The 17774-nt window shown below is 48.7% G+C and overlaps 1 protein-coding gene and 1 pseudogene across 1 annotated transcript; one reads left to right on the top strand and one right to left on the bottom strand.

Moving 5' to 3' along the window:
* Positions 1-3679: 3679 nt before the first annotated feature.
* LOC133920776 (protein TIC 55, chloroplastic-like) lies at positions 3680-14289 on the top strand (annotated as a pseudogene).
* A 108-nt stretch (positions 14290-14397) lies between these two features.
* On the bottom strand, positions 14398-17379 carry LOC133921038 (uncharacterized). The gene is made up of 6 exons (XM_062365748.1): positions 16963-17379; positions 16631-16870; positions 15894-16005; positions 15620-15794; positions 15104-15344; positions 14398-15018 (listed from the first exon to the last, which is right to left on the bottom strand). Exons 1-6 carry the CDS (start codon positions 17144-17146, stop codon positions 14726-14728), a joined length of 1245 nt encoding a protein of 414 aa, XP_062221732.1. The 5' UTR covers positions 17147-17379; the 3' UTR covers positions 14398-14725.
* Positions 17380-17774: the final 395 nt, after the last annotated feature.

Raw genomic sequence — 17774 nt, 5'->3', positions numbered from 1 at the left:
AAATAATAATCAAATGTGTATTTTATGAACCGAGTTAATATTCAAAACCGACACTTATTCAGTACTCGAGGGAGTTCTACTCAAAACGAGCTCCCTGACAGAGACCACTGCTGCCTGGTTTCAGGCTGCATGTGCCGAAATCAAATATGCTCGTAGTTAATCTGAAATGCTAGTAGCGTCCTGCTTCCCGTACTGTATACTACTACGGCTATACGGCTAGTTGTATGTATACGTATGTGCAGACCATGGTGCATGGGGGTTGTGTCGCCTTGGTGTTTTGCTGTCTGGAAGGCTTGGGAATGGGAGATGGGGCAGAGCTGAAAATGGCGCGGCGCCGCGTTCGGCTCTTCTCCGAGCTTCTGCAGTGTTAGGTCGGCACGCTTGTATAAATAAACCCGATGAATGGAGAATCCCGAGAACCATGGCTAGACAAGGAACGGCATGGCAAGTCGCTTTGTAATGTTACATCATGTTCAACGGTTTACTTTGCGAGACTAGTTTCTTTTGCGAAGGTATTATCGTTTTTAAAAACGGATTTTCTTTCTTCACGATTTTTCTCATAAAGGGATTCTCTCGTTGCTTAACGAGAACTAGAAGAAAAATAAAATAAATATGGTTGGAGATGATCTAGTGATGCAGATGGGTTATCGCTGTTAGAGTTGCCACATAATAGGTATGCGGTACCCGTGGATATTGACTTGAATCCATCCGGATTTTAAACCAAAAATCCAAATACAAGCTTCTGCAATCAGCAGTGCATGGAAATTGGATACTGGGTGGGCAACGGGCTGCTACCCAACCATGCGTACCGAAATTTAAATGGCCTCGTATCCTAGTGTTGCCCACGGGAATGGATTGTGGGTAATGGGCGCACAAGGACAAGCGTAAGCATGGTCCGTTGGACACCAGTGGCAGCTCTGAGTTTGGATTTGTCAGTTTTTGGTAATAATGATTAATGTAAGACGCACTCCGGCGTGTTTAAAGTTAAAAGCGACCATCTGCTCCTATCCCAGGCTTCCGACAGAGATGATGGGAAGCACAAGAGTACAAGCAGCTACATTGCGAGCCGTGCTGCCAAGAAGCGGCCTGTTTTCCTGCTGCTACTCATGCCGCCTAGGAGCCAAGCGCCAAACAGGCCATTTGAACGTGCTGAGCGATCGAGCGTGATTTTCTGTACCCATGAAATTGCCATCTCGCTGTGCAGCAGTGCAACTTGAGCTTGCTTACACGACCTTTGCTCACAACAAAGCAACGTATATGCTGGGACTTGTTTGAAATACGGGGACTCCAGAGGATTTAGCGATAGTCTCAGAGAAACAGTCGAATTCGTACATGGACCGTGAGAAAATAAAAACGGGTTTTCCAAATGGGGCCCTTGTAAGGGCATCGTTCGTATCAAAGAGGCTAATCAGATTTAGTAATATAGGCATATTTATTGGTTGAAGGGTAGTTCCAAGATTTTCGCTAATGTAGTCACAAACCATATTAATTCTGTTACGGATCGAGTGGTTAGTTTAACTCAAACTGCGTTCATATGAGTACGAAATATCCTAGAGGGAGTTCTCATCTTAAAAAAAAAGGTACTTGAATTAAGTGGAGCAATTTTTAAAATAGATTTTGAGAAGTCATATGATAAGGTTAAATGACTTTTCCTTCTGCTGACTTTGCGAATGAAATGTTCCTCGACTAAGTGGATTTCTTGAATTGAGACTTTTGTTCCGGGAGGTAGCGTAGCAACTAAAGGGAATGATGACGTCGGACCTTTTTTTCAAACAAAAAGGCCTCTGTCAAGGCAACCCATTTTCCCCAATTATGTTCAATATTGTAGCTGATATGCTAGCCGTTTTTATCAAAAGGGTCAAAGCAGATGAGCAAATTTATAGGATAGTGCCTCATCTTATTGATGATGATATTTCTATTCTACAATATGTCGATGATATGATACTTTTCATGGATCATGACTTTGAAAAATCTTGAAATATGAAGCTATTGCTTTATGCTTTTCAGCAACTATCAGATCTTATGATCATTTTTCATAAGAGTATTGTTTTGCTTTGGTGACATCCAATCTATGACCGAGCAGTATACCAAGCTTTTCGGTTGCGATACTAGTGATTTCCCTTTGTGATATTTAGGCATTTCTATTTATTATAGGAAAATGAGGAATGCTAATTAGAAAGTGATTGATGAATGGTTGGAGAAGAGACTCCGTAGTTGGAAAGAAAATCACATTTCAATTGGTGGGCGACCGACACTGATATATTCAGTGCTTACCGGTTTGCCCATATATATGGTGTCTTTCTTTGCTATTTCAAGTGGATGCTTAAAAACTTGATTATTTTTGCTCCAGGTTCTACCGGCAAAGTGACTCAAAAAAAAATATCGCCTTGCTAAATGGAATATTTTGTGTCAATCTAGATATCAAGCGGGTTTAGGGATTCAGGATCTAGATATACTAAGAATATTGCCTTACTCAACAAATGGCTTTTTTAGGTTGCTCCCGTCCGATAGAATGTGGCAATAGCTGAAAACTAGGTCCAGTGAAAAACTAGGAATTCATATTTCTAGACCAGCCTTATACAGATGAAAATAAATTTTCTACGCTTCAGAACCTCACTATCAAATATGGCTCCTATATCAGGTTTTGGAAAGACCAGTGGTTAAGAATTTCACCTCTGCAAGAACAGTATCCACACCTTTACAATATAATAAGGGACACAAAGAATATTGTTGAGAAGTCCCCCGAACATTCCTTCGAAATATTTTTTTAGAAGGGACCTTACAGGACCAAAATTAATAGCATGAAATGCTTTACCTCCTCGAATCGCTAATATTGTGCTTACTGAGGAGCAAGATGAATCCCGCTTAAATTTAACCTTGAATGGGCAGTTCTCGGAAAAATCTCACTATCTTGCTTTAGTGCATAGTGATACTCATAATCTTAATAAGCGCATTTGAAAACTGAAGGTTCCTCTCAAAGTCAGAATCTTCTTTTAGTATTACACCAAGATGTAGTCCTGATAAAAGATGATCGGGCTAAGTGCAACTGGTAAGAGAGTATGAACTATTGTTTTTGTCAACAAGAAAAGATAATAAAACATCTTTTCTTTGAATGTCGTTTTGCCCTCGCTATGTGGTCTATCATAGAAGCGGCTTCAGGACTTTTTCGATCTCGTAAGGTAGCACATATCTTTGGTACTTGGTTACTGTGCATTATGATATACTTAAACTGAAAGTCCTGATGGGAGTGGCTACTACTTGCTTGTCACTTTAGTTTTACCGGAATAATTTGGTATTTGATAAAAAAAAATATTTTATCCATTTTATAGGTTATCTAATTTTGTACTCACTGGCTTCGTAACTGAGGTATTTTACAGAAGATGGATTATCGAGATACGGTAACAGTGGCGTGTCTGCATTTGGAGATGGTTGTTAAAAAGTACTCAGAGCGTTTTTACATCTCTTGTTTTTCATCTTAAAACCCTTTTTATGTTTTCTCTTTTGTTTTTTTTAAATATTTTGAGTATAATTGTATTAACTTAATATAATTGTCTAACTTTAATAAAAACTTCTTTTATTGAAAATGAGCTGTCCTGGTTTCACGGTACAAAGCCATGGCAGTCGAGTACAATAATCACATGGACGTGTTCAATCTTACTACATGGAACAACACGCTCTAATGGCTGTGGACGGGACGGAGAACGCACGGCGACAGCGGCTGATCGACCGTGCATGGGCTCGGGTAATTTACGTGCCAGATTGTCAGGGGCAGGACTACGGCCTAGCCCTACTAGCTGCTAGCTGCTAGCTGCCTGCACCGCGTGTCGCCGAGCGACCACGAAAGATCTGTGCACCATCTTGACCGCAGACTTGACGTGTGTACTATTCGCCCTGCACACCTGTCCGCTCGCGACCCATACTTGACGAAACAGCACGTACCGTCCGCTCTGCACGCTCCAATGATAGATGGGAGGCCTCTTCCGGCCGTTGTGAACACTTGCCGGCCAGGCCAGGCAAAAGTTGTGTTAAAAGTGTCTGCTCCAAAATCCACTTACAACTCAGTTCAGCTGTAGGGCAGCTCCGTATGCGTATTATCTATCTGCACTTTTGTTCTTAATTGGTGTAAAGAGTTAACATGAAGATATTACAAGTTGATCTGAACTTATTTAAACTTATAAGTTGATCTGAACTTATTTAAAGCATCAAGGTGTTACTAAATTCATCACTTAGAATATTTATGCCATATGAATCGAAACTAAAAAATACTAACAGATCAGGTATTACAGAGATAATGTAAAATCTGCCAAAACGTCTAAACTCTGGCTTGTTCGGTTTGAACAGGTTGATGTGGAGACGCGCGCCGGTCAGTGCCTCAGTGCCCAGTGGTCACTGCGGTGCCTAGCCGTGTTCAGAGAGGAGACGAGACGGTGCCGCGCAAGAAACAATGCCACCGTGTGGCCGGGAGCCCATCCACGCCTCCCCGCGCGCCCACAGGCCGCGCGCGTGGCTGTGCAGGGAGCAGTGGGCGCCTGTCAAAGAAAGCCAACGCTTGCTCGCCAAAAGTAGCGCGGGAACCATGGTCGCTTCCTTCCTCGGCCTACCTAACCCGGCTCGCCGACGCGTACCAGGAGACGTCAGGGAAAGAAAACCGGAGCAGCCTCGAGCGTGATGCACGGCGACTTGGCCTCCAATGGCGATCGATGGCGTAATCGGCTTTCTGTCAGCTCGAGCTAATCATGGGGGGCGTGCGAGTCTATCTCCTGCAGGGTGATTAGTGCACGCAACGATGGCCTAATGATTGCAATCATCAGTTGATAAAGTGAAAGTGCTTTTCTTTGTAGAGCAATGATCAGGGGCTGGCCCGGGCTAACCATTGCCTGGCGTGATGGGCCAGAAGTAACATAATTTTATCTCACGGACTGGACCGTATCACGCTTGATATTTCTCATACTGAGATATTTTTTCTCGTTAAATTTTGCCGTAGCATTTTATATCCGAAGTCTCTCTCCACATGAATTGGACATGTATCGAGAAGCTAAACACGCTGTGAAATTGACTTAGGGTACGTGCGTCACAGTGGCAGGTAATTTCGCCTACATTTCCCGCGAAAACATCGAATTCCAGCCCAGCCCAGCACAGGGTGTGTTTGAACTTGCCACGACACCACTTGCACGAGGGAGACTTCTCAGTTCTCGGCAAGGCAACTCCACAAGGACGCGTGGAGATATCAGCTCATACTCATATATTTTTTAATTTTCTTATTTATTTTATATTTTTTACCTATCTTTTCATCGTATACCTTAATATAAATAAATGGTTTTGATAAACCATATATCCACTAAAATTTTACCTTCTTCGGTTCTCATATGAAGAGGAATTGGCCAATTGGGACGCAGCTCGCACGTGGCAACTAGAATCATTTGCATGCGACTCTTGCCTGTTTTTATCATGAGATCGACCGCTCTCCGCCAACCAAATATCCATTAGAATCAAATATAAGATATGGATTATCTGTAATACTGTATAGTACAGTAATAATCACTAATATATAGATCTGATCTCACATATTAGTGACTATTAAGAGGATCTCTCCCAAACATGACGTCTCCCACTGCCACGGTGCCCCTCGCCTCAAGAACCCGGCGGCGACAGCTTCAGCAGCAGCAGCAGCATCCCATGGCGTGCGGTGGACGGGAAGAGGAGGTGCCGGGCGGCTGTGGTGGGGCGAGGCCGGCACGCAGGAGGACGGGGTGCTGCTGCCCAAGCAGGGGGAAGAGCCCACCGCGGCGGAGCGGTACGACCGGAGGGAGGAGTGGTACCCGCTGTACCTGGCGAAGGAGGTGCCCGACGACGCGGCGCTCCCGCTCACTGTGTTCGACCGCCAGCTCGTGCTTTGGCGCGACGCCGACGGCGTGCTCCGCTGCCACGAGGACCGGTGCCCCTACAGGTGAGGTCTTTGAGTCCTTCTCTCTTGCCCCAATTGATGCATGCAGCTCCTTTAATTCTTGCAGCATCTTACGGCCAACTAATCTGATTCTGCAACGAATGATTGGTTTGGTTGAAATGAGCAACTAAACGAATTAATCCCGAAATGCTTATCAGGTTAGCGAAACTTTCGGAAGGCCGGCTCGTTGACGGCAAGCTGGAGTGCCTCTACCATGGCTGGCAGTTCGACGGCGAGGGCAAGTGCGTCAAGGTACCACAGGTCTCCCTCTCCTACCCATCCCATCTATTCTGCATTGATTTTCACGCGGCGATCGATCGAATGCTGAAACACTAGCTTAACTCCCACATGGATGCAGCTGCCTGAGGGCGTGGCTGTCGGACGCGAACCCGCCCGACGAGCGGAAGCTGCCGTGGTTCGAGCCGTACGCGCGGCCGGGCTTCACGGACCTGTCTGTGAGAGGAAAGTATCACGCGAATGAATCGATGATCATTATAGGGCACACGCGTTGCAGATTTATATATCAAGGCTGAGATAACCATCTCGCGTGATTTATGAAAACCGGATCAATGCGAGGAGGAATATCTGGTTGGGAATCAAGTAGACGCGTGATCACACGTGATCCTAGCGGCAGTGCCTTGCAGACATGCGAAGCATAGATGCAAGGTTGGATCCTTTGTCTAATATATGCATGCCCAGGAGAGATACATGGGTCATATAATACGTCTAACATGTACCAGCAGTCGGAACCCGATATGACGGATGTTCAGATTGGACCAAAACTCGGTGAAGACAGACGTGAACAGCTCCTTGTTGAAGATGTTGGTGTATTGGGAGCTCGTCGGAACTTAGAAAACTCGGCCATCGCATAGAGCTACGCGCTCCTGGACGAAGTGAAGGTCTATGGTGTTTGGTGCACTAATGTTGCACCAATTCGTCGACAAGTAGACAACAATAGCTTGGTGGAGAGGGCTTCGAAGCTCATGAAGTAACTGACGAAGCCAGCAAGCCTTTGCAACGGCATTAGCAATGGTTCGATATTCTGCCTCAGCACTAGAGCGAGATACTGTGTTCTGATGCTTGGAAGACCAGGAAATAAGATTATCACCCAGAAACACCGCATAGCTTGAGGTGGACATGTGTGTGTCTGGACACCCTGTCCAGTCTACATCGAAATATACGAGCAGGTCAGACGAAGGAGATCGATGAAGCTGAAGTCCATAGTCGATGGTGCTGCGTAAATACCGAAGGATGCGTTTAACTGCTGTGAGGTGAGGCTCGTGGGGGTTATGCATATGAAGGTAGACCTGCTGAACGACATTAGCAATATCCGGTTGGGTGAAGGTGAGATACTATAGGGCATCTGTGAGGCTGCGATGTTGAGTAGCACCACTCACTGGGGTCCTAGTACATCCAGACATTTTAGGATGAGTATCAACCGGTGTGCTGCAAGGTTTGCAGTGTAACATGCCAGCGCACTCCAGGATATCTAGTGTGTACTATCGCTGGGAGAGGAACAAGCCATTTTGACTTTGCTGCACTGAAATGCCTAAAAAATGATAAGTGGCCCGATATCCTTCATAGAAAATTCGTTTTGCAAAGCTGCAATGGTCCGGTGTAGTGCAACAACAGATGATGCCGTCAAGACAATATCATCCACATTAAAGAAGCAGATAGATTATCTCGGCACCATTGTGGTAAATGAACATAAATGTATCCGATTTGGCCTCCACAAAACTCAGAGTCGACAAATATGAGGCAAAGTGGCTGTACCAAGCTCGGGGTGCCTGTTTGAGGCCATAAAGAGACTTGTTCAGACGACAAACATGATCTGGGCAGGAAGGATCGACAAAACCAATCAGTTGGGAGCAGTAGACTATCTCAGCCAATGTGACGTGAAGAAATGCATTCTTGAAATCAAGCTAATGAATGGGCCAATCTCTGGAAACAACCAAGGAGAGCACAATACAGACAATGGTCAGCTTCACGACTGGCTAAAAGTCTCATCGAAGTAGATGCTCGGTCGTTGTGTAAAACCGCGAAGAACCCATCGAGCTTTGTATCTGTCAAGAGTACCATCAACGTTAAACTTGTGCCAAAAAATCCATTTACTAGTGACAATGTTGAACTTCGATGGTCGCGAGACGAGATCTCACGTGTTGTTGCCGAGCAAAGTGGCATATTCATCCTCCATGGCACTGCGCCAGTTAGGATCGACTGAAGCAGACCGATACGTCTTCGAGATCGGCAAGAGGGCTGTGGCATGGAGGTTGAACCGCTAGATAGGCTGTCGAAACCCGAGTTTCCCACGGGTGACCATGGTGTGAGAGTTGCTGACCGACGAGATCGGTACCGCACCATCAGGCAGGATGTCCACAATCGGGGCAGTGGTAGACAAGCATGATGATGTGGAGGTAGCACCGTCGGTGCTTCCTGCAGGTACGACCAGTGGGAGCGGTGCCTAGGTGGTTACACAGTCGACCAGGGAGTCAGTGACCAGGGGGCGCCCGACTAGTTGGCGCTCGACTAGGGTGCGGTGGATCAATGGGAGTCTTGTCTGAGTGGTTGGACGCTCACACTTGACCAGGTGGTCAGCGACCAGTGGGTGCTTGATTAGTGGCAGAGATGCTGGGGTGGGCGCACACTTGACCTCCGGTTCAGTGACATGTGGGAGCTGCACAGTGGTCATAGCATCAGGCTCGACAGCCCTGGGTGCGACAACCGATGGTGGTGTAGCTGCATTGAAAGAGTGGCGTCTGACGGGAATTGGTGCACTGTCAAGATTAGACAAAAATCAAATGCATTAGGTGGTAGGGTGTTTTTTTCAGCGAAGGGAAAAGATGCCTCATCGAACGTCACATGGCGAGAGATGATGACGTGATTCGACAAAGGATCAAAACACTAGTAACCTTTGTGATTTGATGAATATCCAAGGAAGATGCAAAGGGTCGAACGAGGCAAGAGTTTGTGGGAGTTGTAGCGAATAAGTTGGGGTACCACTTGGAGCTAAACACACGAAGGTGATCGTATGTGGGATGTACACCGTACAAAGAAAATAAAGGTGTGGAGTGGTTTAGAGTCTTTGTAGGTAGGTGATTTAAAAGTACATGGCTGTGCGAAGTGCTTCGACCTAATAGGATGGCGGAAGACTCGCTTGAAATAGGAGGGAGCACACAATAGTATTGATGGTGCGAATGGTAGCTCTGCCTTACCATTTTATTGGGAGGTGTATGGACATTACATACGAAGGTCAACACCATGAGTGAGGAAGAAAGTGTGAGCGGAGGAGTTATCAAACTTCCAAATGTTATCGCATTGGATGCTTTTGGTTGTTACACCGAACTAAGTGGCTACTTAAGAGAAGAAATGAGATATGGTGGTAAAGGTATCGAATTTAAGGGGCAGAGGACATGTCCAAAGAAAATGAGAACAATCATCAAGAATGACCCAATAATATTTTTAACCGGACACACTAGCTGTAGGAGATGTCCAAAGGTCACAATGGAGTAAATCAAATTTATTGATAGCTTTAGAGGTGGATGTAGCAAATGACAAGCGTACACGACGACCAAGTTGGCAAGCGTGACAAAGAGAATCACCAGCAATTTATTGCAAGTAATGGTGGAGACATTGGTGAGTTTGGAGATGATGTCGTGTCCAGGATGTCCAAGGCAGTGATGCCACAGTGTGGCGGGAGTAGTAGCTATAAGAGTACATGAGACAGCTTCTGGTGCATGGAAGCGATATAGAGGTCCGGAGCTATTGCACTTAATGATCACATTTTGGGATCGTAGATCCTTCACCAAGAGACCAAACAGGTCAAACTCAATTGTGCAATTGTTGTCAGTAGTAAACTAACGAACAGATATAAGATTCTTGATAATGCTAGGAGTGACTAGAACATTATTAAGATGAAAATTGCCAGGTAAAGCTGTTGAGCCAGTAGAAGTGACGGGCATAAGGGACTCGTTACCGACAATGATTGATGAGGGAGTAAATGACCATGGCGAATGAAACAAGGATAGGTTGCCGGAATCCAATGTCATGTGTGAAGATGCCCCATAATCCATGTACCAGTTAGTCGTGGCGGGAGGAGCAATCATCGTAGTATTGAACACATTTGTCAATGACTGCTGATTCCAAGAGCCCGACCGTGGAGTCCAGGTGCCAGGGGTCGGTGGAGGAGCTAGTGTGGCCTGGTAGACCGGTTGTGGAGGCGACGAATAGGGACCAGGAGGAGGTCCCACGTAGAATGTCTATGGTGGTGCATTAGGGTGCGGGTGTTGCTGGTGCTGCATGCCCTGAGCACGCGGGGGTTGATCGCCTGGGACGCCGGGATGGGACCCATGCCACATCTGAATGGTCTCCCACAGATTGTAGAACGAGGGCTAGGTGGAGCCATCCCCATTGCCGTCGTTCTTTCCTCGTCGGTGGCATCAGTTGGAGCCACCAAACTCGTCCCCGGGCTGAGATGAGGAGACGCTCGAAGAAGGGGCCGGGCCACAGCTGACCTGGGCACCACCGAGGCCACTAGGGTGGCCATTTGAGCCGCTAGTATGTTCGGTTGGTGTACGGTCGGTGCTGCCAGATGTCAGGGTGGTGGCGATAATGGCAGTGGATGGTGCCGAGGGACGCAAGGCCATCGTCATCTCTTCGAGTAGGAGGTCAGATCGGACCTGGAGGAAGGTGGGGAATAGTTGTTGTCACTTGAGGAGAGTTGCCATGTATGCAAACTTCTCGTTCAGCCCACGCGAAAACGGCGAGAACAAGTGTCTGATTGGCAATGGGCTCGTTGAGATCCCCAAGGGTGTCTGCCATTGTCGGTGTATTAGGAACCGAGGGTCCCCGAATCCCGAGGCCAGGCCAGCAATCCGCCACATGGCGCCATCCTGCGGAATCTCCTCCGCAAGGTGAAAAAGATCAAGTCCCGGAAGAGGGCGCTCGGGGCCACAGTCGGTGGTCCCCGAGTACCCCAGTTCCCCGATGATTCACGAAGTCTAAGTGCCGGGAAGAAAGTGCTCGGGAAGGTGTGCGGTGACCTCCGAGCACCCGAGTTCCCCGATGACCAGGAAAGCTAAGTACCGGGAGAAACGTGCCCGGGGCCGCTAGCGGTGGCCACCTGGGCACCCAAGTATCCCGAGGACCCACCGAAGGAAGTTCTAGGAGAGAGTGCTCGGGGTTGCGTGCAGCAGCCCCCGAGCACTCGGTCCCCCGAGGAGCCGTACAAGTGTGCCCGAGAGAGAGCGCTCGGGAAGGTGAATAGTACCCCCGAGCACTCGGTTCCCCGAGGGCAAGAAAGGGCACTCTCGGGAGAGAGTGCTCGGGGAGGCGAACAGTGACCCCCGAGCACTCGGTTCCCCGACGACCCAGAGAGCTCCCTGACAGCGGCCCCCGAGGGGCCCACCGATGAGGTGTCAGCCAGTCAAAGGCCCAAGGCCGCATTTAAAGAGCGTACGTGGCCTGTCACCTCCAACTTCTCCCGCCACGCTCAGTGTCAGTTTCTGCCACATTCTGGCAGGGGGCGTGGGGTCATTGAATGCACGGGTTTCATCCCGTGCCATCCGGCCCGTCTCGGGATAACGTCGTAAGGGCCGAGGCGTTCCGTCTGCCGCGCTGCTGTGGCAGGGGAACAAGACAGGGCGGGCACGCCGGGCCACTCTGCGGCTGCCCGGTGGGCCCTCTCCACGGCGCCCGTTGTCAGTGCATTTATGGTGACGGACGACCGGGTGTGGGACGCATTTTCCACCCCCGGTCACTTCGCCCAGAGGAAATGATGACGCCCTTTCTATTTATGGTATCTCGGGACTCGTGCCCCCTCCCGTTCGGGGCACGCTGCTGCCGGCGAGTATTTAAGGCAACCGGCGGAACAGAAGAGAGAGTAGAGAGAAAAAAGACAAGCTTCGGAAGAGGAAAACAATTGCTCATAAACAGAGAAGAGAAGATCACAGGCCGATGAAAAAAAGAGCCCCAGGCTCTAAGATAGATAAACATTCTTGTAACCAGCAACATTCTTGAGGGACTTTCTTAGGGCATTTATAGTGTCCATACAGGAGTAGGGTGTTACGCCCCCGTGCGGCCCGAACGTGTCTAAACCGCTGGTGCATTTACTCCGTTCCGCATTAGATCACTCCACCCCACCGGCCATCGCATTCATACCCATTTATTTCTCCGGCGAACATATTCAGGATCATCCCCCCGGCCGAATCTCTAAAAAGGGGTCCCCTAGGATCCATGCGACAGGAGTTCACCCTCCGACAACCATAGTCTTCAACTTCCTGCAATAGTCCGTGATGTCAAGATCACCTTGGACGAAAGAGCGAAACTCGACATTGAGGATGAGGGCACGCGTCTCCCAGTTGCCGATGAACTGCTGTTCTAGACCTAACCATACGAGGTGCGCGATCATGTGTGGCACCATGACAATCTCTACGAGGGCGGAGGAGATGGTGCCATATAGCAACTCACGGACGACACAATATATTCGTGACCAATCGACGGACTCAGCGTGGACCGCGTCGGTGAGGACGTGGTCAGCGAGGGAGTATTTGCTGAGAGTGGCGAGGAAGCGGCCATGCCACTTGGTGTAGTTGGGGGAGACGAGATCAAGAACAACCTACACGAGGGCACGGATGTTCTAGACACCGACAGCCTAGGCGTGGAGGTTGGCGATGGCAGTTGCCTCGTGGAGGATCATGAGGTTGTCGATCGTCTCGTCATGAGGGGCCTCGGCGCTGTGTGCGGTGGCATTGGCCTCTTGGCACAGGCAGGCGGCCTCGGTCGCGCGCGGTTGCCTCTTGGTGCAAGCGAGCGGCCTGCTCGCGATGGCATGCTGCAATGGTGGCGGCTTCATCCTCGTGTTGGCGTGCAGCTACAGCAACAGTGGTGGCCTCGTCCTTGGGTTGGCGTGCAGCAGCAGCGACGGTGGTGTCCATGATTGGATAGGGGAGGCGGCTGTTGGTTAGTGGAAGTGATGGTCGTAGGATGCTAATTTAATTGATACCATGTGAGAGGTTAGTATCATGCGAATGAATCAATGGTCATTATAGAAGACACGCGTTGCATATTTATATTTCAAGATTGAGATAACCACCTTGCATGATTTATGAAAACAGGGTCAAGATGTGGAGGAATATCTGATCAGGAATCGAGGTGACATGTCATCACGCGTGATCCTAGCGATAGTGCCATGCATGCCATGTATGCATACGAAGGATAGATGCAAGACCTGATCCTCCGTCTAACCTGCATGCCCAGAGAGATACACAGGCCACGTCTAACAGTGTCCACGGTGCACGAGCTCTCCTACGACCACTCATCCTGCTCGAGAACCTCATGGACCCCGCCCACGTGCCCAGCTCCCACGACCGCACCGACTGGACGGCCAAGCGCGAGGATGCGCAGCCGCTCTTCTTCGACGTCACGGAGCGCACCGCGAGGGGCTTCGCGGGCTACTGGGGCCGCACGCGCACGCCGCACCTCCGCAACCTGCTCTGCTTCGAGGCACCCTGCGTGCTCACCAACACGCTCGAGTACGTCGACAAGGACGGCAAGGAGCAGTGCTTCTCCGCGCACTTCCTCTGCCGCCCCGCCGGGCAGGGCAAGTCCATGCTCATCGTGCGATTCGGCTCCACGTCCATGTCACCGCTCGCCAAGGTGTTCCCGACCTGGTACTTCCACCAGAACGCGTGCAAGGTGTTCGAGCAGGACTGGGGTTCCTGTCGTCGCAGAACGAAGTGCTGCTCCGGGAGAAGGTGCCTACCTGGGAGCTCTACCTCAACCTCCGCTTGTCCGACACCTGGGTCGCCCAATACAGGAAGTGGATGGACAGGGCAGGGAACGGCATGCCCTACTACTTCGGCCACAGCAGTCTGGCGCCGCCTCCCGTGCCGGCCGTCGTGGAGCAGGCTCCGGCTGGGACCGTCGCGGGGATCTCGGCCTCGTTCCCGGCCAAGGGCGGCGTCGGCACGCTGCACGCGCCCAACCCGACCAACAGGTACTTCCGCCACGTCGTGCACTGCGAGGGGTGCAGGGCGTCCGTTAAGAAGTACACCTCGTTGAAGAACGTGTTTGCCGCCCTCGCCGCGGCGTCTGAGGCTGCGGCTATCATGCCGGCGACCAGGCAGTGGAAGGCCGTCTTGCTGGCGGCGTCGGCCGTGCTCGCCGCGTCCTCGTATGCGTGTGACGCGGTGGTTTCTTTGATCACAACCAATTTCATTCGGACACATAGAAGACTGTAAGTTGGTAGTGCATGTTAATTCTGTATATAGGTAGAATGGCGGAGGGGGTTCTTTTTGTCCTTGTATATTTTTATTCAAATTGCATGTTAGCAGTAGTTGATAGTATGATTAGACCTTGTACTCCAATCTCACAAGAAATAATCTACTGTGAAAACGTACGTGACACTTGAGGAATCTTACAGGATACACGACGTTGTGAATTCCTGATACACCAAATGACATGCAACTCAACTCTTTATAAAATCCCCACATGGTGGCATTCGTACAATATAAAATGCATCCAGCACCAACAGAGGTAAACCAATTCCAACATATATACAAATACAGGCAGCACGTATTCACTGTTCAAATACTGGCACAATGCCTGATGTCACACGTTATTAAGCAGACAGACTTGATAACCATCGACAAACACCGACTTCATGCCATCAGTTGCTCTCAGCATGTATTACAGACTAGATATTTGATAGGATAGGTTGGCTACCACAGAAGACACGGTTGATGCTCCAAAAGGACGCATTCATATGAGACTATCGTGGTTGATCTAGAATTCCCTCTCGGGAAAGAGAATGGGAGCAACAAGGGACCATATGAACAGACCTGCCGTTGCCCACTGGGTTGCAATCCTGACCCAGACTGATGGCCACCCAACATCAACCAAATTTCCACCCTCACCAACGGAGGTCGACCAGCCAGTCAAGAGCATTCCCGAGTACATACTGGCCAGGGAAAAGATGAGGTGAAAGAAAGAGTAGGAGTATGTCACTGGCTTTGGCACATTCATCTTATCTTCTTTTTCATCTGCCTTGCTGAAGGGGAGCAATGGCTTGTCGGCGCCTGAAGATTGAAAAGCCAACACAATTAGCAACAGGAATCTATACACGAGCAAAATAAGTTCATTAAACAGAGAAGGTGATCTAACCAGCACGTGGTGAGTCTGGCGGTGAGAGCACAGTTGCCGAAGAGCCAGCACGGACAGCAGAATAGACCACAGAAAGGACTGTTGTTAGCAGTCCCAACGTAAGGCTACCAGTTGACACAGCTTTCGAGTGGTTGTGAAGCCCATTGCATTCGTAATCCCTCGGCTCACTAGAAAGTCCACTGTAGCACAGATAGGTGCAGTAGAGAGCAATAACTGACGCAGGCAACAAGCTACCATTGATCTGAAAATAACAAAATTCAAATTCATCATTAGCACAAAAGCCACGAGTTACATTAAATGGAAAAGTATAGCAGCAACAGTTTTTGGGCAGCACAGTCATAAGTTCAATTCTAAAATAAATCCAATGAGCATCTACAATAACAAATATAATAATGCACAAGCACATGGAGTACAACTTATCATGGTCCAACCATGGACAACACATTCTGGATGAATCAAATAGTAAACATAGGCAAAATTAGCAAAAGAAAAGGCAAACAAGCTACAAGACAATACCTTTGGGTGGAGGGCAACGATAGCAAATACAAAAACAAGAATCAATGTGAAGACAATGAAAAACAAGTTGAGTCCACAGTCATGTCCGGATGGAGTGAACCAGTGAAATAGAAGACCCGTGAAAGAGAATGTGGCAACGTAACAGACAACTGAGACAACCAACAAAGCCATGTACCTGCAGTGATAAAGAAGTATGAATAACAGATTTCGGGAAATCAAAGCTCAGTAAACCAATGGAAGGTCAACTAAAACAAGGCAACAGCAAGCAACCAACCAGAACTTCTCATCCTTGGCGACCCAGTTTTCATTCCATCCGTGCACAAAGTCCAACAGAAGAACAACCTGAACGAGAAGGAACAGCCCAGATCCAAACTTGGATATTGATTCTGCAAAAGTACAATTGCAGTAAGAATCCCAAACTTTATAGTGATCACCAGTCTGCTCAAACAAAGCTACTAACATAATTGACATAACACAGATAACTGGCAGAATAGCTAAAAATGCATGCTTGAGTGCTTGACCATAACAGCTTAGCAACTCAATTTATTCAGGGAAATCAAGCAATTCATCATTTCCTTTGTTTCCGAAATCTAAAACCAAACAATACATTCTGTACTAAAATCTGATACCACACCTGCCAGAAATTCCACCAAAGATGGCACGCCACATACACATGCAGTAACAATTGGGTTCATCCATTGTAAATCCAGTAGGCCTCTAGATACCAGCATTTTGTTTGGCTTAAGAAGATTTTGTACATGACCCGAAACCAACATTTTGTTTTGCGTATAACTATGTTAGTCTATAAAAGCGTATTTGACACAGTAATCTCCATATGAGACTAAATTCTTCATCATAGGGATTATTTGGCTTAAGAAGATTAGCGCAATCTCCCAATAAATTGTTATCCTAGTATGCCCACAAATCTATCAACCACGCGGAACATGTATCAAACATTCTGACAAATAAAAAGCCCTGAATGGGTGGGTACTGGGAAGGGCGTTAGCTCACCGTAGAAGCTGACGACGCCGTTGGGCACGAAGAACATGAGGAAGACGATGATGACCCAGGAGAAGATCTTGGCCATCCAGCCTCCGTGGTGGATCTTGTCGCGGGGGTCCTTCTGGTCCTTTATACCGGCCATGATGACGGCGAGGATGGTGAAGAAGAGGAAGTTGCCGAGGCTGACCCTGAGCACCGCGTCGGTCTCGAACCACTCGCGGTCCGGTGTCTTGTGGAAGTGGTTAATCCCTGCAGGGAGGGCCAAAAAAGAGGCCACGAAAATTTCGATCAATTGAAGCGTCAAATCGAACGCATCGAGAGGAGGGTTTCGCGGCACCCACATGGGATGGACTGGAGGAGGGGCGCGGCGACCTCGCGGAGCGCCCATGATGCGAAGAGGGAGAGCGCGAAGAGGCCGCAGTAGGCGATGCGGGCGGAGCGGCGGCCGATGCTGCCCACCGCCGTTCGGCACGCCTCGCACGCGCACGCCGCGCAGCACGACGCCAGGCACGACGCAGCCCACATGGCTTGGTGGCTGCCTTCCCTGCTCCGCCGATTTGGGGAACGCGCTTCGGGAAGGGGATCGAGTTCGAAGCCGCCGCGGTTGATTTGGGGATTTTCTTGGTGGGAGAATTTGGGGAACGCGTGTAGGGGTGGGGGCAGAGAAGAAGGGGAAAGAAGGTGGATTCGATGGCGAGACGGACGGACTGGGGTGGCCGCCGGGCCGGTGGGGTTGGACCGATAGGGAGACCGAGTCCGTCTGCTAGTAGCTTATCTTCAATAAATACTTAAAATTTTATTAGCTATAATACTATTATAACATCCTTTAATATTATTACATTATTTTTTATTTTTTATCTCCAATAACTACTCTATTTTTCACATTCTATTACTCTACTCCTTCCTTCGAATCTATGTGTATACTGTGTGAATAGTGATGTAGATGCTATAAGGTAGCAGCAAATTCACAGTAGCACATTCTCGCTCTGCAACACTGTTTACTTTGATACCGTAGCTGTTGGAGCGCTATCCCGACCACCAATCGGCAAAATTCCAATGCAACAGTATTTTTGGGTTCCTATAGCACTGGAAACCTCTCCTGTTAGAGATGGCCTTATACAGCCTTCTGTCCTGATGAAATTTTTACTTTTTA

The sequence above is a fragment of the Phragmites australis genome, chromosome 6 (genome assembly GCF_958298935.1).
Source record: "Phragmites australis chromosome 6, lpPhrAust1.1, whole genome shotgun sequence".
Taxonomy (NCBI): domain Eukaryota; kingdom Viridiplantae; phylum Streptophyta; class Magnoliopsida; order Poales; family Poaceae; genus Phragmites; species Phragmites australis.
Note: the sequence above shows the minus strand (reverse complement) of the source record. Positions and strands in the feature narration are given on the sequence as shown.